Source organism: Pseudophryne corroboree, chromosome 1, assembly GCF_028390025.1.
Source record: "Pseudophryne corroboree isolate aPseCor3 chromosome 1, aPseCor3.hap2, whole genome shotgun sequence".
NCBI classification, from domain to species: domain Eukaryota; kingdom Metazoa; phylum Chordata; class Amphibia; order Anura; family Myobatrachidae; genus Pseudophryne; species Pseudophryne corroboree.
Window position 1 is genome coordinate 846,912,349 of NC_086444.1, and position 25,543 is coordinate 846,937,891.

Here is a 25,543-nt window from a genome sequence, read left to right on the forward strand (position 1 = left end):
AAGGTGGACTTTCCAATGTCTTTGTCATTTTAATGCTTTAAGAGAGAAGTGGATTTGTAGGGGACACATACCACTGCAGAATTATTGGTCTCTGTTGCACTCTGCTCCTTTTCTTGTCTTCTTACAGGGCTACTTTGTAAACTGAGAATGAGCAGGGGAATTGAGGGGAGCTGTAGGAAGGAGGAGGCGTAAGACGTAGCATATATAGAAAAATTAGAAGTATGACAAAGGTGCTTTAATCAAACAACAAATTATCACACAATATGATTAAAATACTTATTCAAATTGGTTCAGTCCAATAATATGATCCAATATCCTCCAAGCTGCTGATTGTTTATATGTTTATTTGTTTGGTCTTATAATTATTACCATTAAAGAGTCACTTATAGTTTTAAAAATGTTCCTGCGTTCTCGCCAAAACACGCAGGATCTGGGATAAGTTCCTGGACCTAAATTTTTTAGCAAAAAAATGGGGATGATAGGGATAGTCATCTGGGATTTTCTTCCACCTGCCTCAGGCCGCGGTATATTAGAGAGGCTAACTGAATATCCCCCTATGTGTGAAATATATAAACAAAATGGGTGTGGTATGTTAGGTAGATTAGACTTAGGTCGACAGTGTCTAGGTCGACCACTATTGGTCGACTGTAAGTAGGTCGACATAGTTTCTAGGTCGACGGGGACTCTAGGTTGACATGTACTGGGGCGACATGAGTTTTTTTACTTTTTTGGTGTCGTTTTCTCCATACAGTGATCGGGAACCCCAATTAGTGCACCGTGTCTATGCAGCCATCTGCGTTCATCTCTAAATTTCTCCCTTTGTACCTTCATTAAGTTATTGGTGGATTGGAAGACAGCGGGCAGTATTTATAGTAGTAGTTTTAATTTTACTTGCAGAATTCTTACTTTCTGAAATAGTGTATGTGGAAGTATGACCGCTCTATGGGGGTAATTCCAAGTTGATCGCAGCAGGATTTTTGTTAGCAGTTGGGCAAAACCATGTGCACTGCAGGGGAGGCAGATATAACATGTGCAGAGAGAGTTAGATTTGGGTGGGTTATTTTATTTCTGTGCAGGGTAAATACTGGCTGCTTTATTTTTACACTGCAAATTAGATTGCAGATTGATCACACCCCACCCAAATCTAACTCTCCCTGCACATGTTATATCTGCCCCCCTGCAGTGCACATGCTTTTGCCCAACTGCTAACAAAAATCCTGCTGCGATCAACTTGGAATTACCCCCTATGATCTTTACCCTAAATTGTGGAGTAATTTATTAAGCTAATGAGTGTAATCTTTGTCAGCCTCTAGAAGATATCAGCTGTATTGCATGGAACAGGCAAGTTCAGCACATCCTGGCTTCCACCAGCCCAAGTGGTCGGGCCACTGTCTGGGACCTCCGAAAAAATGAGCCTATTCTAAAAGTCAGCGACCACAGCAACAGGGTATATTAAGTAACTAAACCTGTGATTAACTTTCTTTGTGAAAAATAATTATTTGTTTTTGTAAATAAAAAAAACATTTACTCTCTGCTTGGATCAGATGCATTGTTCTGGAATGGCTTGGCACCCTGATGTTGCTACCCAAATGGTCTTGTCTTCAGAGGATGACCGGCTCCCTGTAATACAAATGTGGGATCTTCGTTTTGCCTCTTCTCCGCTGCGTGTTATGGAAAATCATACAAGGTATGAGTGATCTTTTTTTCCTTTTGTTCTCTAAATGAGTTCCCCTTATCCTAATAGGCTTTTCATATCTTTCTTTAATAGCATCTTCAGTCTTTGAAGTCTACGATGGAGGATACTGCTTAATCGTTATCTTTAGTCAGCCTATACTGTTTTGAAGTTCTTCCTTTTATGAAATTTAGATCTAATTTTCTTGGGATAAATTACAGAAAAATGCCTAATGCTCCTGCTTTATCATTCCACTTTAATTTGAGGAATGTATTTTATTGTTCTGCTGTTGTAAATAAAGCACTGCTTCCTGAATGCTTTGCTTTTATGCAAATATTTTAATATTCTCAATGACCATATTGGTTTCTAAATTATATGCTTTCTACTCAGGGGCATTTTGGCTATTGCTTGGAGTGCTGCGGACCCAGAATTACTTCTGAGCTCTGGAAAGGATTCAAAAATACTGTGTTCAAATCCGAACACTGGAGAGGTGAGTCGTACACTGACAATGGGTTGTTATTCCTTGTAGCTTTTCTTTGTTACTACGGGTGTAGTTTGTTATGCCAGCGGTGGGGATCCCGGCGCCCTGCATACTGGCGCTGGGATTCCGACTGCCGACATGCGCAACTGAGCCCCTTCCAGGCTCACTGCAGGCACGGTGGCACACTACGCGTGCTACGCCATTTATTCTCCGTCCAGGGGGGTCGTAGACCCCCAAGAGGGAGAATAGTTGTCGGTATGTCAGGTGTCGGGGATTCCGGCGCCGGTATACTGAGCGCCGGGATCCCAACAGCCGCCATACTGAATACCACCCATTACTACACATCACTCCTCATACAGTGGATCTCATTCCATGCTGTTACAAATATAAAAAACACACCCTTTTAAATACATTTAAATGTGTATGTAAATATATGTGTGTGTGTGTATGTATATGTGTGTGTGTGTATATATATATATATATATATATATATATATATATATAAAATACGTGTGTATATATATATATATATATATATATATATATATATATATATATATATATAAAAAAATGATGGAGGTAGTCTAATATTACTGAGTGGAGTATGTAATAGTCAACTTGGAGCAATATTTTTCAGCCCGTATTAAGGTGCTTTGGCCTTTGCTTGCACAGTGTACTAAGCAGATTTAATTTGCTTATCTTCCAAACCCCATATGTCGATCTGTTTACACTGTAGCAAATGCAGCTTGGGGCAGCAGGTGCAGTGTCGGGGGTGGCAGAGGATAGGAGGCCATAGAATCCTATGGGTTTTTTTTGTAGTTCTATCAGTGTATGTAATGAAGTGTGTAGTCATTAGTTGTTGTTTTTTAGGGTGGGGTGAGGGGTGGGGGGGTTTCTACAAGGCTTTTAGTTGTAAAAGTTACAGGGTAAGCCAGGCTTTTTAATATTCTGCATGATATTTAGCTTTTTGCTAGTTTATTTTCCTTTTGTTAATATGTCATGGTTTAATCTGTCATCATTAATTCTTATGCAAATATTAACAACATTCTCTGCTCCGTAAATAAATGCTCTTAAATTTAAGTGACCAATTACAGAAAATGAGGTGAATGCGGTTAGATGGTATTTGGTAATTTCCTTTAAATTTTAGATTATAAACCTGGTGCTGGGAACATTGCCTGAAATCTTGTGCCATCTATTGATGTGTGTTTCTAAGGCTAACCTGCTTATTCAATGTTTTTCTAGGTTTTATATGAGTTGCCAACAAACACTCAGTGGTGCTTTGACATCCAGTGGTGCCCTCGGAACCCAGCTGTTCTCTCCACTGCCTCTTTTGATGGACGTATTAGCATTTACTCCATTATGGGAGGAAGTAATGACAACCTCAGCCAGGTGCAGGCAGATAAGGTAAATGACATCTCATACTCTATCTAGCAAGGTACATACAGTAGATGAGACATCCTATTTCACCTTCATCCAGTCCGGGGGACACTGTTACCATGTGGGTTTATTGAAGTCGCAGGATCTGGACACTTGAATGGTTAGCTTTATTTTTATTTTTTTAAATTGTTTATTTAATTTTCAAGTTATACAGGGTTACATTGTTACATTAGCCCCCCCACAACAGGTGGGGAGGGTATATCTGTGGAATAACAATATTTTTACAGAAGATATATAATCCAAAAGCAGAGATAGTGAGGTTCCCTTGTCGGAAGAAAAAAAGAACATTGTGGTGATAATAAAGGGAGTGGTGATGACGTATACATTGAGAACGACCAAAGCACTTTAATTAATTAGTAACCGGGGAAAAAGAAAAACATGCTCGTGGTTGTATCAGTAGAGAGAAGAAGAATGAAGAAAGGGCGAGGAATGAAGAGAAAGGAAAGGAAAGACAAGGAAAGTATAGAGTAGGAAGAAAAGAGGCAGGGTTGGGGGTTCCGCCAGCACGACGCCATATACAGCAAGTATAGCTCGAAGCGCCAGTGTAAAACAGGGGGTAATGCTCAAGGTAAACGAAAGGGCAGCATGTAGGACGGTCACACACCTGCTCTGTGGGAGGCGAAATTGCTAAAATCACAGGAGGATTGCTGCGGAGCCCCCAGGGGTGCGAGCTCTACGTGCTGGAGCTTGAGAGTTAAACCACAATTCCCAAATCACTAGATACTGGAAAGATCTGTTGTGTAGGTATGCAGTGATTTTTTCCATGCTTGCGAAGTACCATACTTTATCAATGACCATCTTAATAGGGGGGGCCTCCTTCTTTTTCCATTGGAGAGCAATTGAGCAGCGAGCAGCATTTAAAATCTGTGACAGTAATTTACCGGTATTTGGAGGTGTGTTAATAACGGGGAGACCCAGTAGAAAAGACCAAGGGTCTTTAGATATCTGAGATTGGAGCACTGTACTTATCAAGTGTGCGACTGAGTCCCAAAATAACATGATCTTGGGGCACGTCCACCAGATGTGAAGGAAAGAGCCATGTCCGCCGCACCCTCTCCAGCACGTGGGCGAAGAAGAAGGAAATATCTTGTGGAGTCTAGAGGGGACTAGGTACCACCTATATAGTACCTTGTAAGCATTTTCCTTCACTAGCGTTGAAATGGAGGATTTTGCGGCAGCCGTGAAGACATCCGACCAATCATGGTCTCCAGGCGGCGGACCAAGATCCCGCTCCCACTGGAGAACAAAAGCCGGGATCGTCGGCTGCACTTCAACCTGGAGAAGGGAGTACAGTAGGGAGATGATTCCTCGAGCAAGCGGTTTATGATAGCTATATGATTCTAGAGTGGATAAAGGTTGGAACGGGGAAGAATTCGATATAGAAGAGACAAAATGTCGTATCTGGAAGTAGGTAAAAGGGTTCGCCTCCTGGAAATCATATTTCGCTATGATGTCCGATAGGGGCGCGCATGTACCCCCAGACAGAACATCCCATACAAAGCGGATATTCTTTTCCATCCATGGACGAGATCGAGTCAGAGATTGACCCGGGGTGAAGGAAGGATTATCCCATAATGGGGTAAGTTGAGAGGGAGATGACAAGAGGTGAAAGCGCCGAGTACAGTAGTCCCATATCTGGCAGGAAAATTCCAGCACTGGGTGCAGTTGCAAATGGGGGGATCTAGTTTTGGGGGAGGATACGAGAAGAGACGACAAAGACGTAGTATGGCCCAGTGCAGATTCTAGCTGTAGCCATCTAGTGGACTGAGCAGGGGCGAACCAAGCGACGGCTTGGCTAAGATGAGTGGCCAAATAGTAAAGGCGGATATCTGGGAATCCTCTTCCGCCTTCCTGTACTGGTTTGCGTAAGGTGGCGAAACCTATCCTAGGGGTCTTATTTTTCCAAACGAAGCGGAGAAACCAAGAGTGAACTTGCGCTAGGACAGAGTCCGGGACTTTCACAGGCAGCGTCTGAAATAGATAAAGTAGGCGGGGGAGTATATTCATTTTCAGAGCTATGATACGACCCAACCAAGATATAATTAGGGACTGCCATTTATGAAGATCGGCCTTGATGTTGACCAGCAAAGGGGCGAAGTTTGCCTTATAGAGGTCCCCATAGCGGTGCGTGATGTATATTCCCAGGTAACGGATCTTAGAAACACACCAAGAAAATTTAAAGTTGGATTGCATGTGAGCTAGGTGGGTAGAGGGAATATGGAAGGGGAGAGCTTCCGTCTTGGACCAATTGACCTTATATCCCGAGACATGTCCGTACTCCGAGAGAAGCTGGAGAAGGTTCGGCAGTGAAGTATGTGGTGAGGAGAGCGAAAGAAGGACATCGTCCGCGAACAGGGAAATCTTGTAGACTGAGCTCCCCACCTCTACACCCCCAACATCATTTGAAGTCCGGATGTGTGCGGCCAGCGGTTCTATTATCAGAGCAAATATCAGGGGTGAGAGTGGGCATCCCTGTCTGGTGCCGTTGGAGATATCCAAAGGGTCCGACAGTACTCCATTCACGGATACCCGTGCTGACGGGGCCGAGTATAGAGCCTGAATCCCCGTGAGAAATTCCCCTCGAAAGCCAAAATGAGCAAGAGTTTCGAACATAAAGGGCCATCCTATCCTGTCAAATGCTTTCTCCGCGTCCAGAGAAAGCATAAGAGCAGGGGTACGGGTAAGGTTGATATGATGAGCAAGGCTGATGACCCGTCTCGTATTGTCGCGGGCTTGACGACCCGGGATGAATCCCACCTGGTCATTATGGACAAGGTGGGGCAATACGTTGTTCAATCGAAGGGCCAAGATTTTCGCGTATATCTTAATGTCCGAGTTGAGCAGCGATATAGGTCTATAGTTAGCGCAGTTGGTTGCATCTTTGCCATCCTTGGGAATAACTATGATCTTGGCCTCCAGAGCCGATTTAGAAAAAGAGGCACCCTGTAGGACAGCATTAAATAGGGTCGAAAGGTGGGGCATAAGCTGGGGCAGAAAAGTCTTATAGTAGACGGCAGAGAAACCATCTGGGCCGGGAGCTTTGTTGGGTTTCAAATCTTTAATGACGTTGGCAATTTCTTCATCGGTGATTCTAGTGTTCAAGTTCGCGGAGATCGTTGGGGATAGATGAGGTAGATGGCATTGGGACAGAAAGGCACGCACTTCCGTAAGAAAGTCCGGACTAGAATGTGAGGGCCCGTAAGCATTATATAACTTCTTATAGAAGCTAGAGAAAGTCTCGGTGATACGCTTGGGATCACAGGTTTTCTTCCCAGGGGAAGATTGAATAGACTGAACATTGTTCCTTGCCAACTTAGTCCGAAGCCGCGAAGCTAGTAGCCGATCCGCCTTATCCCCCTTTTCGTAGAAAGACTGGTTGAGCCATTTCAAGCTAGTTTCCACCTTAGCCGTCAAGAGCATGTTCAATTCGCCCTTGGCAGAGGACAGAGCAGAGAGATCCGCTTCTGCCCCTGATGTTTTGTGTTTCAGCGAAAGGGATGTGACCAAGTCCGAGAGTTCCCGGATACGGTTGGTTCTAGCCTTCTTGTTAAAAGAGGAGGCACTAATCAGGCAACCACGTAAAACCGCCTTGTGGGCATCCCACAATAACATAGGAGAAATAGTCGAGGACGTGTTTGTATGAAAGTAATGAGAAATTTCGGCTGCTATGTGGGCCTTCGTTTGAGGATTAAGAAGGAGTCTGTCATTCAGCCGCCACGTAGGGTGGCGAGCGGGAGGGTGCGGACCTGGGATGTCCACCGTGACTGGGCCGTGGTCTGACCACGTACTAGGGTAAATGGAGGCGTCTAGGATGCATTGGGCAGGTTCTGTACTCAGAAAGAGCATGTCCAATCTTGTATAGACATCGTAGATAGAGGAGTAGTAAGTGTAATCCCGAGCGGTCGACTCCTTCACTCTCCATGTATCGAAGAGAAGGTGTCGGGATAGCAAGAGGTTCAGAGCAGCTGCATTACGTGAGTGAGAGGAGCGCATTGATCTGGGTAAAGGTTTAGATCTGTCCAGGGTGCTATCCAGGGTCACATTAAAATCCCCACCTAGAACCACATTGCCGCGTCTGTGCAGAGCTAGTAGGCCATTCAGGGAATGGAAAAAAGGGGCCTGAAGTTGGTTTGGAGCGTAAACATTCAGGAATGTGTAGGGGGTCCCGTACAACAGTCCCACCAACAATAGGTATCTACCCTCAGGGTCCCTTAATATGTTGGAGGGGGTAAAAGCAAGGTGGCTAGCAAAGAGTATAGAGACCCCCTTCTTTTTGCGTATAGGATCGCAAGCATGGAATGTGTGTGGGAATGTTTTAGACCTAAGTTCAGGGTGTGATGTGCCCGAAAAGTGGGTCTCTTGTAAGAATATAACATCGCCTCTGAGTTGTTTGAGGGTTTGAAATAGGAGAGAGCGCTTGTGTGGACTGTTCAGGCCCTTCGTGTTCAGGGAAACTATTCTAAGAACCATGGGAAGTGATTGGGGCACCACTCAGACTGAAGCGCACCGGCGGGATCCCCGAAGAGAAAGGTGGAGGAGAAGGGAAGAAGACCTGAGAAGAAAGAAGATAGGTAAAAAGAGAACAGAGGAGAGACAGATGTATGGTAGTGATAGCAATGAACAAACATAGAGAGTCTATTCTCATTGGTCGGACCCAGGGAAAAAACAGGCCTGCGGGCCAATTTCGTCCGACGTCGACCCTAAGGGCCGAATGGGGGATGGGTGAACCCAGCCGCTCAGAGGAGAGGATTGTGAGCAACGGGTTCCGTGTGTGGGCAAAACCCATGCAGAGCGCAAATTGTATTTAGTAGGCTGAAGGAGCTATAGGGGGAAGAGAGCGGGGGGGGGGGGGAGGGGAGGGGAGGGGAGGGGGGGGGGGGCGAGGAGGGGGAGCAAAACTAAAAGAGCAGAGTGTAAATATGGTGTGACGTCTATCCGACCTCAAAAGAGATGGAGGCTCGTGGGTCCCCACTACCCAAGTCACAGAAGAATAAGCATATAAACGCAGGGGAGGGAGGGGGGGGGGGGGGGGGGAAGAGAAAAAAAAAAGAGAAAAAACAAAAAAACAAAAAAACAATACACCAAAAGGGAACAGTATCGTTACGACCATTTAGGAGCGCATAGGAGAGAGCGGGGGCCGGTCGGGACACCCGGGCTCGGGGGCCGCACGGCCAACCGCGGAGGCCCCCGGTCCCAGGGCTCGAACAGGCCCAGCCCCCACAGACATATACATGTTAAAAACAGGAAACATTAACTAAACATAGGGGTCCACCGAGTGTGTGGACGCTGATGGAGCATCAGACGACATCTGGAGATCCCGTGATAGCCGTTGCGGGGGAGAGGCCCGCACAGGGGCCGCGCCAGTTGTAAAGTCATGTGCCCTTAGGAGTGTGGGAGGCAGAACCAACTGTGTTCCAAACGGGGGACGGGGCCTTGGGGGAAGGAGAGGTGTCGACTGGGGGAGGGCGTTGCGAGGCAGACAGAGGGCCAGAGATGTTCAAGTGGCGGAGCAGTTGGAGGGCCTCGTCGGGGGATCTAGCAGAGAGGACTTTACCATCAGATCGGACCTGTAGGGCAAAGGGGAAGCCCCATCTATATCTGATATTGTTATCTCTTAGGGTTTTGGTTATGTCCTTTAATTCTCTTCGTCTATTCAGCGTGACCGGTGACAAGTCCTGGAAAACTAGGAGGTCGGAGCCCTCGAAAGATATGGTTGGAGACATCCGAGTTTTGGCGTAGACTTGGTCTTTGACCGCAAAATAGTGAAAACGTAGGATTACATCCCTCGGTGTTTTAGCATCTTGGGATCTAGGACGTAGGGCCCTATGTGCCCTATCTAGGAGTAGCATATCGTCAGGGATTGAGGGAACGAGTGAGCGGAACAGGCGGAGCAAGTAATTAGAGAGGTGGGACTGTTCTACCGTCTCGGGAACGTTGCGGATCCGGAGATTGTTCCGCCGGCCTCTATTATCTATATCTTCTTGCTTATCTGCTAGTAGCATAACATCTGTACGCATTTGGGCCATCTCCTGTTCCGATTCTTGTTGAAAAGCGATAAGCTCCTCTTGTTTCCTTTCAACAGCGTCAACTCTGGATCCCAGGTTGTCCACGTCTGTTTTGGTTAGCTTTATTTATCCCTTCTTTCAAATAATAATTTGACTCATTATATGCGAGTGTGACATTTTTTACAGCATTATAATGTTTTCAATTCTAAAATAAAAATTATTTATAAGATTTCATGTATGTACATTTGAATGTTATTGTGTCATTTAATGAGTTATTTGCTGTGCAGCTGTCTTCATCTTTTGGGAACATGGACCCATTTGGCACCGGACAACCGCTTCCTCCTTTGCAGCTCCCCCAACAGCCCACACAGCAGAGTACGGTTCTTCCTTTGAAAAAACCTCCAAAGTGGCTGCGTCGGCCTGTTGGAGCCTCCTTTTCTGTAAGTGAGGATCAACGTGCAATATTAGCTATAACAGATTAATTTATGAAAAACGTCGGGATGCTTTCCGAGTTCTTGTTTTTTATTTTTTTACTGAAGTATTTTTATTAAAGATGCAGAGAGAACATTTTTCATTACAGATCATTCGAGTCAGTGTAAACAATCACAATGGCATATTAACATATGGTCTATAATAATAATAATAATAATAATAATAATAATAATAATAATAATAATAATAATTAATTCATTAAAACAATAATATAGGGAAAAAGAAAGAGGGGAAGAGGTAATGCCAAATATAAACTCTAAGATAGTCAGTCAGTATGTATACAATCAAGAAGTACACACATGGCCTTAAAACCCTCACATTTAGGAGGCCATGAGAATACAACAAGAATTCAGTAAAGACTGAGTTCTTGTTATTCTTCAAGTTCTCTGAGTGTACTTTATACTAACTGAATCTAGATGTAGTATGGCATTCTCTTCACTAGAGGGCCCAGCCCAACATAAAATAAAACTATTCTACTAACCTATAACAGTATTCTTTGATATTTGAGTCTTTCCTTTGTAAATTGATTGGGTGATGAGAATTTGTGCAGAGAGCGCTCTCTGTATTCTGATTGCACAGTCAGTGTCCAACTTATTATGTTTATGTCCTGTGCAACGAGTGGGGAGAGATTATCCAAAACTTCCCTGAAGAGAGTCCCTATGATTTTTTATTTGATGTATAGAAGATAACCTAGGAAAAAATGTTACGAATGTGTTAGCTAGCTGAAGCTGGTGGGCTACTACGTCCAGGTGATTTTTCCAGGGCTCTGCTAGCTCTGTAATACTGCGTTTTGGTCATTCCATATTTCTTACTTAAAGATATGCTTAACTATAAACTAAACATTATATTGATCATTTTTAAGTACATGATGTAGATATCCTAAGATTTCTTCTCTCTGCACACAGTTTGGGGGGAAGTTGGTAACTTTTGAGGCAGAGAAGACTCAACCAACACAACAGCATCCACAAGCACCCCAGCACTTCCATGTGTATATCAGTCAGGTGGTCACAGAGGAGGAGTTCCTGAACCGCTCTAACAAACTCCAGGATGTGGTGGGCACAGGGGCATTCTTCGAATACTGCCAGAAGAAAATCGATGAGGCCAAGAGTGACTTTGAGAAAAATGTGTGGTCCTTCCTAAAGGTGAGCCTGCTGTCCCCAGCTTTATGCCTGTTTTCTAGCTTTCCATTCAGGCGCTGTTGTTGGTGTGCATGGACATAGCTAGTTGCTGGTGTTGTTTCATTTAAAGTCCATTAGTCCAATTATTCTAGATTTTTTTTAAACACCGGAATAACGTTTTTCTGCTGATGCAGCCTCCAGAATATTTGTTCCTCCTAATCAGTTGTAATACTCTAGATCCCGGGACGGGGTATTTAGGTGTTAAATGCCCAATATCATAGAAGTACAAGAAACTGAAGATTTTCAAAGGCTTCATATTTCTTTATTATTTCATAGGTAAATTTTGAAGATGATTCTCGGGGCAAGTATCTGGAGCTCTTGGGATTCAGAAAGGAGGATCTCGGTGCAAAGGTAAGCTAAGAGTTTTCACTAGTAACTGACTGATGGATACATGCATATATCGTTAGTGGCGTCACGCAAAATTACCAATTCAATTTTAAAAAGGTTGGTAGTTTTGTGTAGTAACTAGCATGGCTAAGGCTTCAGCTGCAAGTCAGACTTACCATTTTCACTACGTGTAATTTCTGCTCACTAATCTCCTGGTGAGGTCATGATCACTGGGCTTGTGTTCTGCCTCTTTGTTTCATGCCAGGTGACTCTGTATTGATCCATTTTTATTTCACCTTTTGTATCTACTGTGCGCTGTTTGTTCAACTCATTTTATGTCCAGATTCTGTTTCTGTGAGGAAATGCGGCTTCTATAACTATGCCAAACTTCGTAGATAGAACTGTGTCTTCAGCCATTTGTAGTCTCATCCAGTTTTTCTATAAATTCAGAGGTAGAGTAACTTCTAACCAGTCTCTCTCTCTCTCTCTCTCTCTCTCTGGACTTCGTATATCAGAAAGTTCATGGCTCTTTGTTCTTAAGTAATTCATTGTTCATGGTTCTGGAAGTATGGCACTTTTGCTGAACAATATGCATGTTTCTCAAACTCACCTATTTATATTAGGTTAATGCACTTCATTAGATTCCTCTTGTAAGGAGAAAGCTGTATTTTACTGTTACCTCATAGGTGCCCACATATGGGCCAATTCTGACGTTCTGTCAGTGAGCCTGATTCATAGATGACATAGAACACAATGCAATGTGTAAAATTGCTAATACTACAGAAGGAAAAAGGCACCTGCTGCCAGTATCTGCAGTCTAAGTGAGTGGCATGCCCCTGTTTTTTGGGGAATGCTGGCCATCTCTGACCACCCTAAACATCGGCAACCTGTCAGTCAGAATAGGGCACAGCTCACGTTCCCGCAGGACACATTCTGCATATGGGCAGAATGGGTCCTGCGCATGTTCAGCCACCCCGCCATCGGATATATAAGCAAACCATTGGGTTTGCGTACAACTCTGAGTGAGGTCCAGTGTGCCCAGAGGATGACAGCTATAGCCCTGTCTGTGTGGACCTCTGCTGACCATATATCACATAATGGGTAATGAACCCGTTGATTTTGAGAGGAACATTATTTAGCGTTGCAGTGGTTTTGGCGCAAGACACGATGAAATATGGAGCCAGTCACCCAGTACTGGCTGTAATATCTGCATATGAGGCTGGTTTTACAATCCATTAATTTTTATTCCCTTTTAAAGCTGTGGTCCCAGGTAGGAGATAAGCTAATAAGTAATTTTGTGTATTAATTGCACTTCTTTTATCCTGGTATTTTTTAAGGCTAAGTACTTACATGTTCAAGCACTGGGATTACCTTCAGCCAAACACGAGGCATGACAGAAGCTGTAATCTTAAACAAGGCACTGCATTACAATGTTTGGGAAAAAGAAGATGTTAAACTCCCTCATGCTAAATGTAAAAATGCTTTTGCATTACTGTAATAAGTTTTGAATTTAATAACTATAACTATACTCGCACATAACGCACAGCAGGTGCATATGGCAACAGAGGCACCTAGAATGAAGTGTACTGAAGTCTGTGAAGTGAATCCCTTTTTACTTGTAAATGTAAAATTCTTTAGAACCACAAGAAAATCACATAATTGGGTTTCTAAAAACAATGTTTTGTTCACCCACTCCAGATTGCATCAGTTCTGAGCCACGAAGATGGAAAAGATCAGGTAAGTCTAACACTCAATAATAATCACTGAAAGTGTCGTAGTTTTCTTCCAAGATTGGAACGTGTCCTGACTTATAACAGTCACAGTGCATTTATTGTTGTCATTATGCTGTATTTATATTTATAAATCTGTCTACAATCTTGTAGAGTGTCCAAAAATTGCAGGCGTGTATATCTCTAATCTGCTTTATGTCTATACAGTATGTCAGCCTTTCACCCCGTATATGTGTACAGTAAAACTGAAAATTACACCAGAATCAGACTACAGTAATGAAAGTACTTGCATGATGTATCTATAATGGAGAATTTGTTGATGTAAAAGTTAATTATTTCCCCCCCAAGTCCATTATCCTATCACAAGAGTGCTCTATTTATCCTGCATAATCAAATCCTCCAAACTTTGTACTCACATTAGTTATTCCTGGTAATTTAAATCACACCTAAACATTGTTGCAGTCTTCAAGGTGAAAACCAACCCTAAAAACAAATAGGAAACGAAACTGTTCAGTTTAAAATGAAAAAAGTTTTATTGTACATTTGTACTATAGCATTTCTCACATGTACAATATATAATCAATTTGTACAGCACTGTTACATTGGTGGCTCTTTACACTGATTACATTTAAGGTGCATACACACGGTGAGATATTGACTATCTCCGATTTTGATTTTGCGATTTCCCCTGAACTCCCCAGATCCCCGAACCACCGATATGGACTATCTTTACTTCAGATTTCGACTAAAGGGGGGTACTCACGGAGAAATCTATGCTTTAAAATCTAAGCAATCTGACTAGATTGCTTAGATTTTAAGCACAGATCACTCGTGTGTAGCCCCCTCAACGATAGCGATGCGCAGCCCCGCACATCGCTATCGCCGCTGCTAGATTGAGCCTGCATGCAGGCCAATCTAGCAGGTCGCTCACTTCACCCGCTGGGTGAAATAAGCGGCCCCCGTCCTCTCCCCTCATCGCTCAGCACACATTGCGCTGTGCTAAGCGGCGGGAGAGATGTGTGCTGAGCGGTTCGCTCAGCACACATCTCTCCCGTGTATACTCCCCTTATGTGAGATTTTGATAAGTGCCAATTTTGACTATACTATGTACTAGATTGTACACAATATAGTCAAGATTGACTTGCCTGCACAGTCTATCTCTTCTTGAGATTCCGACCCCAAGGGAGTGCGCATTAGTATCACAAGCTGTGTACACACGGTGCGATTTACACTAACTTTCCTTGCGATTTTGATTATAAAGTAGTAAAAATTGTAAGGTTACATAGCACCGTGTGTATGCACCTGTAGAGCTAGATAAGTGTAGACCACAGGTTCTCAAACTCGGTCCTCAGGACCCCACACAGTGCATGTTTTGCAGGTCTCCTCACAGAATCACAAGTTACATAATTAACTCCACCTGTGGACCTTTTAAAATGTGTCAGTGAGTAATTAATACACCTGTGCACCTGCTGGGTTACCTGCAAAACATGCACTGTGTGGGGTCCTGAGGACCGAGTTTGAGAACCACTGATGTAGACCAGTGGTTCTCAAACTCGGTCCTCAGGACCCCACACAGTGCATGTTTTGCAGGTAACCCAGTGGGTGCACAGGTGTATTAATTACTCACTGACACATTTTATAAGGTCCACAGGTGGAGTTAATTGTCACTTGTGATTCTGTGAGGAGACCTGCAAAACATGCACCGTGTGGGGTCCTGAGGACCGAGTTTGAGAACCTGTGGTGTAGACAATTGGTTGTGGAAGTTATGTGGTCTATGTCCTTGTTTGCAAAGATAATTAACTTTAGAAGCATAATACACACTTTTTTTATTAATTGAAAAATAGTATAACTATGTTTTGGAATGGATGTGTTTAGCCAAATGTAGCTTGCCATAGGTTTTTGTTTTGTTTGGTTTGTGCTTACTTTTTACCGATCTGTGAACAAGTGTTTTTTTTTTTTTTTTTTTTAGCTTATTTTAAGAATTGGCATATTCATTTGCCCATTTAGTATAATCATACTCTAAAACTGAATACTGTTTGAAAATTGTCAAAGTACCAGAATACCTATGCCTTACAAGGAAGTAAGGCAATGTGATGCCAGACCTGGTATCAATTATTGCCAACCTAGATAGTGGCTAGTACCTGCTAGTTATGAGCAGATAAAGGAGGGGTAGTAATAAAAATGTTTGTGTGTATAAATATATATCTGATTCATATAAAGCCATAGCACCTTGATTAAAGTCATTATTTTTGGTTTACCTGTACGTGGCATCTATCCTAGGCATAATGAAAATTGATATAAAAAGTGCTTCTTTCTACATTAGTTCTGTATATATTTTCTTTTACTAAGAATTATATGAGCCCTGGATGGGAGCAGTCATAGGGCCTAATTCAGACCTGATCGCAGCAGCAAAATTGTTCTCTAATGGGCAAAACCATGTGCACTGCAGGGGGGTAGGGGGGGGGGCAGATATAACACGTGCAGAGAGAGTTAGGGTTGGGTGGGTTATATTGTTTCTGAGCAGGGTAAATACTATTTTTTCCACTGCAATTTAGATATCAGTTTGAACACACCCCACCCAAATTTAACTCTCTGCACATGTTATCCCCCCCCCCCCTTCCCTCTCCAGCGGTACACATGGTTTTGGCCATTAGAGAACAAATTTGCTGCTGCGATCAGGTCTGAATCAGGCCCATAGTAACTACTATTTCTGACCTGTCCAGTGACATGTAGTATGTAGTGTTTCAAAGATGGTAAGTGATGAAGGGGGCATTTGTGTTTGTGTGTGTGTGTGTGTGGGGAGGGGATTGTTATATCGTTGGTGGAGTTGTCAGAGTTTCCATTTGAGTCCTCTCTACCCCATAATGATCTGGTACTTGCAATATGCACTCTGTACTGCCCTTCACTTTGCTTGCTTTTTCTAGAAATGAGAAATCATATCAATGCTTAAAGTAATGCACAACGTAATGTGAGCATTAGTTCATGGCAAAAGCATGTTTAAAACAACTTGAATTTAAAATATGAATTTGATAACCATCTGTAAACCAACATTCACTTTTGAAACGTCATAGTTTTTTTTTTTGTGTGTGGCTATTTTATCATTTAAAAAAAAAAAATTGTTGAAAGTTTGTATTTACTGGCTAGGTGGACATGTGAAATTGAAAGTACCATGCAACTTGCCATGAACTGTTGTCATCTTTTTTGTAATCTTTATATCTTTCAAACTTTTTTTTTTTCCTTAAAATAAATTCGTATAAGGCTGCAAAAGAATCAGACCGAACTGTAGAGAGTTATGAGGAAGAGGGTGAGCCTGCAGAAGAGCTGATCTTGGGGGAGGTACTTGATTTCTTTCTTTAATGCTCCTGCAATCTATCCTGAGCTCTCCATGCTGCTCTCTGGCTTTGTAATCATTGGGACTTATTAGCCACAATCAAAAGCCAATTAAAATGTCTTTGCGGTTAGTATATGGTTGTATATGCTTACTTAAATTCTGTTTTTATGGTTGGTTACATTAATTCAGCTGATTTGCATTGCTAATTGGTTGTTCTGTTGCTTTGAATACCAGCAAAGCCTATGCTGCCTATATACCTTTTAAGGTAAACCCACTGTTGTGCCGTACTTATATTAAATCTGTTTTTGTTTTTCTACCTTAGAATCTAAATGTGGATAAAAGAGAGGGTGGTGATGCTGTGCCGCCAGGTGAAACATTTAATATATCAGTGAGCGGAGGTAAACTTATTATCAATTTGTTGCAGTCTTTGGCTTAAAGGGAAACATTGGTGCCTTGGGCATACTGATCTGTGTCCTTTTCCATGTCCTGTGTATATGCTAATGATAGAATGATAGGAAAGTTCAGATGAGTTTTTTTTTTCTTTATATATTTTTTTTAAGGCTTTTTTATATGCTCAGAATGTAGTACAACACATGCACAGATTAGGAACATTTAATGAAATGAATGGAACCTTGCGCAACATACTGTATGGCATATACACATCCCTACAAATGCAAAGTTCAAAAAGTAAGGCGTTATAGACTTTACGTGAAATTAAATACTGTATGCACTGATACTTAATATATGTGGTCATTCCGAGTTCCGCTAGCTAGTTTTAGCAGCCATGCAAACGCTATGCCGCCGCCCACTGGGAGTGTATTTTAGCTTAGCGGAAGTGCGAATGGTTGTATCGCAGAGTGCCTGCAAACATTTTTTATGTAGTTTCAGAGTAGCTCAAAACCTACTCAGCGCTTGCGATCACTTCAGACTATTCAGTTCCGGATTTGACATCACAAACCCGCCCAGTGTTCACCCAGCCATGCCTGCGTTTTTCCTGGCACACCTGCGTTTTTCCGCACACTACCTGAAAACGATCAGTTGCCACCCAGAAACGCCCACTTCATGTCAATCACTCTGCGGCCAGCAGTGCGACTGAAAAGCTTCGCTAGACCTTGTGTGAAACAACATCGTTCGTTGTAATAGTACATTGCGCGTGCGCATTGCGCCGCATACGCAGAAATGCCTTTTTTTGCCTCATCGCTGCACAGTGAACGAATGCAGCTAGCGATCAACTCGGAATGACCACCATAATACAGCTACAAATAGGTTGGTATTTAGTGGAAAGTATTTGATAGCTATAATGGGTACATGTATCGCATTTAGTAATGTATATCAGGTATAAAAGTCTCCATGTTTGATAGCTGCTAAGCATGACCCAGCATGAGCTGTACCAGTCAGTAAGATTTCAGGCTATAGGACACCTAACGCATACATTGCCTGTGCTTCTGATTGATAAGCAAATACATTTATATATGAAATCCAATACATTTTAACATCTGTCCATCTGCGTGTTTACATGGATACTGTATCTTTATTAGTACACTTAATTATCTGTAAAGCATAAAACGTTTATTGATTACAATTTTTTTTCTCAAATGCTCATCCCATTGCATGTGGATGTGGAATTAGTGAACTGTGTATGATGTGGCTTGTTCTCTTTTAACTGCTTCTTTTGAACTATTCTACACTATGTAGACAAAAAGTGATTGGACACTGACAGTAAATAGATCAACAGGATTTTATTGACGTCAGTACTTTGTAGGTCCACCACATGCAGTGATTACTACAGACACCTTTCTTGGCAAACTGTCCACAAGTTCCAGACAACAGGCAGTTTGTTTTCCCATTCTGCCTTAAGTACCGTGACCAACTGAAACGTTGAAGAATTTAAAGTTGGTCTAGAATGCACCCGCTGCTCCGATTCGTGCCCGAGGTTCTCAGTGGGGTTAAGAGCTAGACTCTAAGCTGGCCAGTCCATCTGGTTTACCGAACGTTCTGTGTACCGGTCCAGCGTCGCCCTGGAAACATGATATCACGCAGCATATGATGGTCCCTGTGACAGGACGGTACCGTACGAAAGCACTCGCCGCTTTCGCGTCCCGTGGGCTGCGCACAGAATGGAAGGTCACGCCGCACGAGGCCTGACCACATAGGGGATTCCCACTTACCGTCAGTAACCGCCTGTTACTGACTCCACCCACTGCGCTGTGGGCGGGTTCTCGCTGCCACCACCAAACTCCTAACCTGCCGTGGCGTTTGGAACCACGGTTCTGCTCTGTATGTGCCGACGCACTGCCTTACCACAGCTGTGTGGTGCTGACGAATCCCCACTAGCCACTTGCTAGGCCTCTACCGGTAGCTGGCGGAAGGCGGAGCTTGGAGACGCTAGGTGCTTCCCTGGACAGCCGGAGGACGGGGCTAGGTTTGGCCTAACCCTGTTGGTCACAAGATGAAGCAGTCTTCTTGAGGCAATGATGTTTATTGCTCAATAACCTTTAAAAAGGCTCCTCCCTATTGCTAGGGGCAACAGCATACAATCAGATGTTTTTCAGCAGAATAAGATGTTACAATACACCTCCTATGGGCCAACTGCCCTCCTTTTATCCCTCTCCAAGACCCCTTACCACAGGGGGTAAGCCCGCCCTGTGGTGCACAACCAATCAATGTTTACCCATGAGCTGTGCATGCCTTGGTCTCATGCACAGCTACATTGTCCCCTATGGACAGTGGGGAGTGGTCGGTCTCCTTTGACTCTCCCATCTTGGAGAATCAGGATACTCCCCGGTGCCGTTCAGTCTGGCTGGGGGAAGTTTTCCCTCCTAAATCTGACCTCCAGAAACCTGCCCGGGACCCATCTCACTGCCTGCAGCCTGGATTTGGGCTCCAGAGCTGGGCAGCCTGGCTCCCCGGTCCAGGTCTCTTGGCCACTACGGGTGATCTCCATGGAGCTCCAAGAAACCACTCACCTTGTTTCATAGCTGAGCTGCTTCTCTCTCTCCCTGTGCCCCTTGGAAGTGTGAGGCTGGATGGGAAAGCATTCCGTTTTTGGGGAAAAGGTCTGGGAGAATCCATCAGCCTGCACAGCCATGGATTCCCCCCTCCTGGGACACACAACCAAGTAAGTGCAATTTACCTTGAAATACATTACATTTAAATCACACTGTACATGTTATACATTTAAATACACTCTGAGCCTGCACAGGCTCCACATACCTAGGCACTGCAGTGCCTTACAACACACTGTACTTTCTATTATTTTACACAATGTCTGGTTTGTGGAATACTGTGTCCTAGTCCTGCAGCCTGGCTGCTAGGACCCTGTCTGTGCTGGCTCCCCTAGCCCTGCAGCCTGGCTGCTAGGGCTCTCCCAGTGCTGGAGGTATGGGCTGGCTTCCCCCACCCTCCAGCCTGCCTGCCTGCCACTGGGGTCCAGGGAGCTGGCTCTCCCTGTCACCCCAGTGTGGCACTAACTTCGTGGCCTCGCCGCACGCAGCGGCGCACCCCCCTGTACTGAAGCCCGGCGGCCCGGGACACTTGTCCCGGCCGCCGTGACTCTGGCTCTGTTGTAGCGCTGAGGCGCCGGGAGCGTAGCTCCCGGACCCCAGCGCTCATCAGCCTGCTCGCCAGCCTAATTGCACCCACGCCGCTAGGGAGCCGGCTAGCCCGGTCCCCGTGTGCGGTGCACCCCCCTGGCCGCCCGGCAACCCGGGACGTTCGTCCCGGCTGCCGCGGCTGGCCACCCGTGCTGGGCTGAGGCGCCGGGAGCAGATCCCGGCCCCCAGCGGCGGCACACACAGAGAGCACTGCAGCGGGAGCCGAGCTCCCAGCCGCAGCGCTCACCCTTCTCCCCGGCGCGCACACAGTTGGTGCGCCCGGGGCTTCACTGACCGCTGCCGGGAGCGGAGCTCCCGGACTCCGGCGGTCGGCGGCTCCCTCTCTGCCCCGGCGCGCACACACTGCTGAGCGCGCCGGGGCTGTCTTCCCTGCCGTGGTCTCCGGAGAGGTCCGGGACCACGGCACATTTAAAAATACATGTTTTTAAACATTTTACAAACACGGCGCCTAGCGCCCACACTATTTAAACCTGGCGCCAAGCGCCCATTGTCTTCTAAAATGGCGCCGGGCATTAGGGGTTAACCCCTTCAGTGCTGCGGCGGCCATTTCCCTCGTGGCTGGAGCCTCTCCGGCCACAGTCCCCATTTCAGACTAGGTTAGCTCCTTCCGGCAAGCCATTTTGTTAGCAAATGATCTAATCAGTGCCCCTCTACCCGTTTTATACCTTCACGAACACGTGTCTGCTGCAGGAGCACACTATTTAGCTTGTGCTGGAGTGGGTGCTTTGTACAGTCACTTTTGTCTACACAGTGTATTTATCCAGTTGCACAGTTGGGGGAGACTGTGTAAAAACTGCTGACAATTTTTGACCAAAACCTACAAGATGCATACTTTCTGTGTAGACTTTATAGCTGTTTAAGAAATATTTCCCAGGTGGTCTTCTCAAACCGAGTCTTATCAGGAACACAGTAAACAAAAATAATATTTTTGTGGCATTACACTTAAAGCAGCAATTCTACATAAATGTTTTTCTTCCTTAAATTGGCGGTATCTTTTAAAGTCTGTACCTGGTTATCATCTATATATTAAATCATTAGTGGCTAGAATCAAATGTACAAATATGCAAATAATGACTTGTCTGAATTCCTTTCTATAGGCTATGTCACTGATTTTTCCATAGTTCTCATTGTTATGTACTGTATAGGAAGCCTCTGTGATTTTGTGATGGCAGAAGGGGAGACTTTGCAGTGCACAATTAGACATTGCTCAGTCTCTCTGTACATTACATGTACCATGTGACTGTGGTTGTCATGGTAATCATATGACAGAGCAGGAACCATGCTGAACTGAAAATCATTACTAGCATTCTGAAGTAACAAACAAGGAAATTGGTAATTACCAAGCTCCTTCCTAAATCCTGCCACAGTTCCCTATTAAAATAATTAAAATAACAAAAAAACTCCATAGTATTGCTGTGTTTAAAGGTCTGTTGCTCTCAGTTGATGGAGGCAAGTACGCTTCTGCTATTGGCACCCTGTACTTTATAAACAGTGCACTTGAATTGTGAGTGTGTGTTCTTCTATTACTACCACTTCTTATTGGCTAATTTTCTCTGTTTGTAGATGTAGATGGACTTATTACTCAAGCACTGCTGACTGGTAACTTTGAAAGTGCAGTTGATCTTTGTTTGCATGATAATCGCATGGCAGATGCGATAATACTGGCCATTGCTGGTGGACCTGATTTACTGGCTAGGACTCAAAAAAAGTACTTTGCTAAGACACAGAGCAAAATAACAAGGGTATGTATGTATGTATGTATGTATGTATGTATGTATGTATGTTTCTTTAACTGGAATTGGTAATATTAATCAGTTGTGGCCCATAGTAGTAATGCTCATGGTTCATAGCTGTAAGATTGTACAAAGCTTCTCTATCGAAATGCAATTATAAAATGTTTGGTGTATAAAGCTTGCCGTACTGTATATTCCAATTTGCTGTTTAATGCAAAATGTTTGGAGTTTCAAACTGCATGGGGTGGGCTAGTTGCTGCTTTGTGCTACCAAAATGTAAAATCCAATAATCCACCGAAGCCTTGAAAACCACTCCAGTGGGTTATCTTACACAAGAGTGCAGGTGTTATTGGGCTTTTAACACGTTAAAAAGATAGATGCCACTGTAATATTTGGCATCTTTATGATTATCTTATTTAAAAATCAAAATAGATAGGTCTACACGTTTTGGAAAGTATTAATTTAATTTATCAAAGTCTATCCTCCTGTATCGGGGTGGTTAAATGGTATATTGCCCCATTAGGGTCCATCTGAACCTCTTGCAACATGTCTAATAGGTTACAGCGGTAGGAAAATCTTGCTCATTTTTTGCTCAGATTGAGATGTTCCTGCCAGATATCCTGTATTGTATTAGTAGTGTACATTGAACCTCGTCGTACATAGAATATTCCCCTTATTGTTTTAGTGAAACTTGTGATAGAAAGGATACATATTTGGAGTTTTTTTTTTTTAGCATTTTTTTATATCACTTTTGATAACATACCTCTAACTTATTTCACATCAGACTCTGCAAACACTTACAGGGTGATTTAATTGTTTCTGCCACCCACAGCCGCTATTTAGCTGTTGTTGGTGATGGGTTTAATAGCATGATTTCTTCAGCGTCCACTAGGGGGCCCAGGGAGAAACCTATGGACTCAAAGAGAAAGATTTACCTAGGTAAGGACATAAATCTTGTTTTCTGCTCATAGGATCCTGAGAAATCAACAAAAAGTCCTGGCTTTGATCGCCCAAACTACAGTTTGGGTGCGTTAACCAGGACTACTGCTAAATGCATTTTTTGTGGCGTGACAAGCGTAAAGAAAAAAATAACTATTGAATATCTACCCATATGATTAGACTTGGGATAAGATGCGGCCAAGCACACAGAAACAATTGAATCACCTCCTTAATTTCCATGCCTCTTGCTGACAGAATTTATGCTGCTTTTATACTTATTTATTTATTTGTTCTTACACTAATGAGACGTGTATGTGTGTTAGCTGATCACTGCTGTAGTAACCAAGAACTGGAGTGAGATTGTTCAGTCATGTGACCTGAAGAACTGGAGGGAAGCTTTGGCTGCAGTACTGACCTATGCAAAGCCTGAAGAATTTGCCTCTCTGTGTGGTATGGTTTGACATCTATATTTTGATTGCACTAAGTGGTTATCATCATAATGATTGCATGATCTGTTCCATTCATTCTTAAAATATTCATATGTCATGTTTTTGTTTTTCTGTTCATACTGTAAATGTGTGTACACACTGTGCGATTTTTCTTACAAGTTTGACTATAAAGTCAAAATCGTAAGAAAATATAGTGCATATCGCACCGTGTGTATAGTCCTTGCGATGCCGATGCGCGGTCCCGCTGGATCAGCATCGCATGGAAAAATAAGACTGTGCAGGCAGCCCAACATTGACTTTATCGGCAGGTCCGGGTTCCAGCCTCGTCGACTAGTCAATGTTGGACATATACGGCGCATCGCGCCGTGTGTACACACCTTAAGTAATCATTTTCTTTTGAATATGTTTATTGAAAAGTTTTCACGTAATAAACAAAGAAGAAAATAATAACACAAAATTAATGAACAAAAAGTTAAGAGTCACAGGCACAAACACATTACAAAAGGAAGGATAGTAATCAAACATGATCAGCAACATAGATGAACAATTGCTTCATCAATATAAGGTAAGGGCATGTAGTAATAGGAATAAAGGAGAACAGACAGCATAATACGTAAAAATGTTTTAAAGGAAATAAAGGTGAAGCAGCAGAGAAATCCATAGGACACAAAGTTACACTTTATGGTATATGGGCATGTGGGAATGCAGTCAATTTGCCGGCTGACGGGATCTCGGCGGTCAGGATACAGACGCCGGAATGCTGAAAGCCAGCAATGCAACAGCCGGAATCCCGGGGCACTATTCCCACTCGTGGGTGTACACCCATAAAGTGAGAATAGAACCTTTGGCGAGCCACCACCCGCAGCGAGCCCACAAGGGTACTCTTTGCACTCTCCCCGCCCCCGCTGCCGGCATTCCGGTGGACGGGATGCCGCTGTCCGGATCTTGACAACCAGCATCCCATGCGCCGGTAAATAGTATGTAACCCGGGCGTGTGAGTCCGGAGCATAGTTCAAAGTCCAGATGTAAATTTAGAAGCAAATTTTGAAGAGATGATTGTCAAAGAGCCCAGACACTATGGGGTATATGCAATTTTTACATTCGACACAATTCGACCGTCGAATTCCGGCCGGCGGGTGCCGGAATTCGACATATTCAATAAAAAACGGATTCGACAGTCCCGCTGTTGAAAAACGGACCAATTGACGGTAGTGTGTGTCCTGGATTCGACTTTTTGGACGGCACAAAAATGGTTAAAAATCTTTGAAAAAAATTGCGTGGGATCCCCACTCCTAAACATAACCAGCCTCGGGCTCTTTGAGCCGGTCCTGGTTGTAAAAGTACGGGGGAAAAATTGACATGGGATCCCCCGTATTTTTAGAACCAGCAACGGGCTCGGCGTCCGGTCCTGGTGCAAAAAATACGGGGGACAAAAAGCGTAGGGGTCCCCCGTATTTTTAACACCAGCACCGGGCTCCTATAGCTGGAGAGATAATGCCACAGCCGGGGGACACTTTTATACCGGTTATACGAGTCACCCCTGGCCGAGGTACCCTGGAGGAGTGGGGACCCCTTAAATCAAGGGGTCCCCCCCTCCAGCCACCCAAGGGCCAGGGGTGAAGCCCGAGGCTATCCCCCCCATCTATGGGCTGCGGATGGGGGGCAGATAGCCTTGTGTTAAATAAAAGAATATTGTTTTTTGCAGAAGAACTACAAGTCCCAGCAAGCCTCCCCCGCAAGCTGGTACTTGGAGAACCACAAGTACCAGCATGCGGGGGTAAAACGGGCCCGCTGGTACCTGTAGTTCTTCTGCAAAAAAAATACCCAAATAAAAACAGGACACGCACACCGTGAAAGTACCTCTATCAGCGCCTCTATCCTTTTCCATTCGTGGAAAAAACTTTTTAGTCCCTTTGTTACATTGTGGGAGGAGCATACCCACCTTAGAGGCTGCAGATATCTAAATATTATCAGCTGGCGCTGGGTGATTTTTCTTTAAATATACTGCTGAAGGGATGAATTTACTCAGTCAAACCTAGGCCAAAAATACATAAGGAAGGTTTAAACAATTGTATTTTATTATGTAAATTTAGATTCAAAATTTACGAAAAAACAGAATCTCTGCAGGTGTCTCGTACCAAAAAGATAGGTGTAT

The 25,543-nt window shown here is 43.9% G+C and overlaps 1 protein-coding gene across 8 annotated transcripts in view; it reads left to right on the forward strand.

Moving 5' to 3' along the window:
* The window catches only part of SEC31A (SEC31 homolog A, COPII coat complex component), a 134,624-nt gene that overhangs the window by 56,520 nt on the left and 52,561 nt on the right, over positions 1-25,543 (forward strand). For 7 of the 8 annotated variants that reach the window (XM_063919938.1, XM_063919939.1, XM_063919932.1 and 4 more), the window contains exons 6-17: positions 1,307-1,447; positions 1,545-1,687; positions 2,063-2,162; positions 3,396-3,557; positions 9,883-10,035; positions 10,993-11,229; positions 11,542-11,616; positions 13,291-13,329; positions 16,581-16,658; positions 16,976-17,051; positions 21,831-22,009; positions 23,263-23,389. In XM_063919938.1, the coding sequence (XP_063776008.1) occupies positions 1,307-1,447; positions 1,545-1,687; positions 2,063-2,162; positions 3,396-3,557; positions 9,883-10,035; positions 10,993-11,229; positions 11,542-11,616; positions 13,291-13,329; positions 16,581-16,658; positions 16,976-17,051; positions 21,831-22,009; positions 23,263-23,389 (1,510 nt within the window). The remainder of the gene's footprint in view (positions 1-1,306; positions 1,448-1,544; positions 1,688-2,062; positions 2,163-3,395; positions 3,558-9,882; positions 10,036-10,992; positions 11,230-11,541; positions 11,617-13,290; positions 13,330-16,580; positions 16,659-16,975; positions 17,052-21,830; positions 22,010-23,262; positions 23,390-25,543) is intronic. The other variant, XM_063919935.1, reaches the window with a different exon arrangement.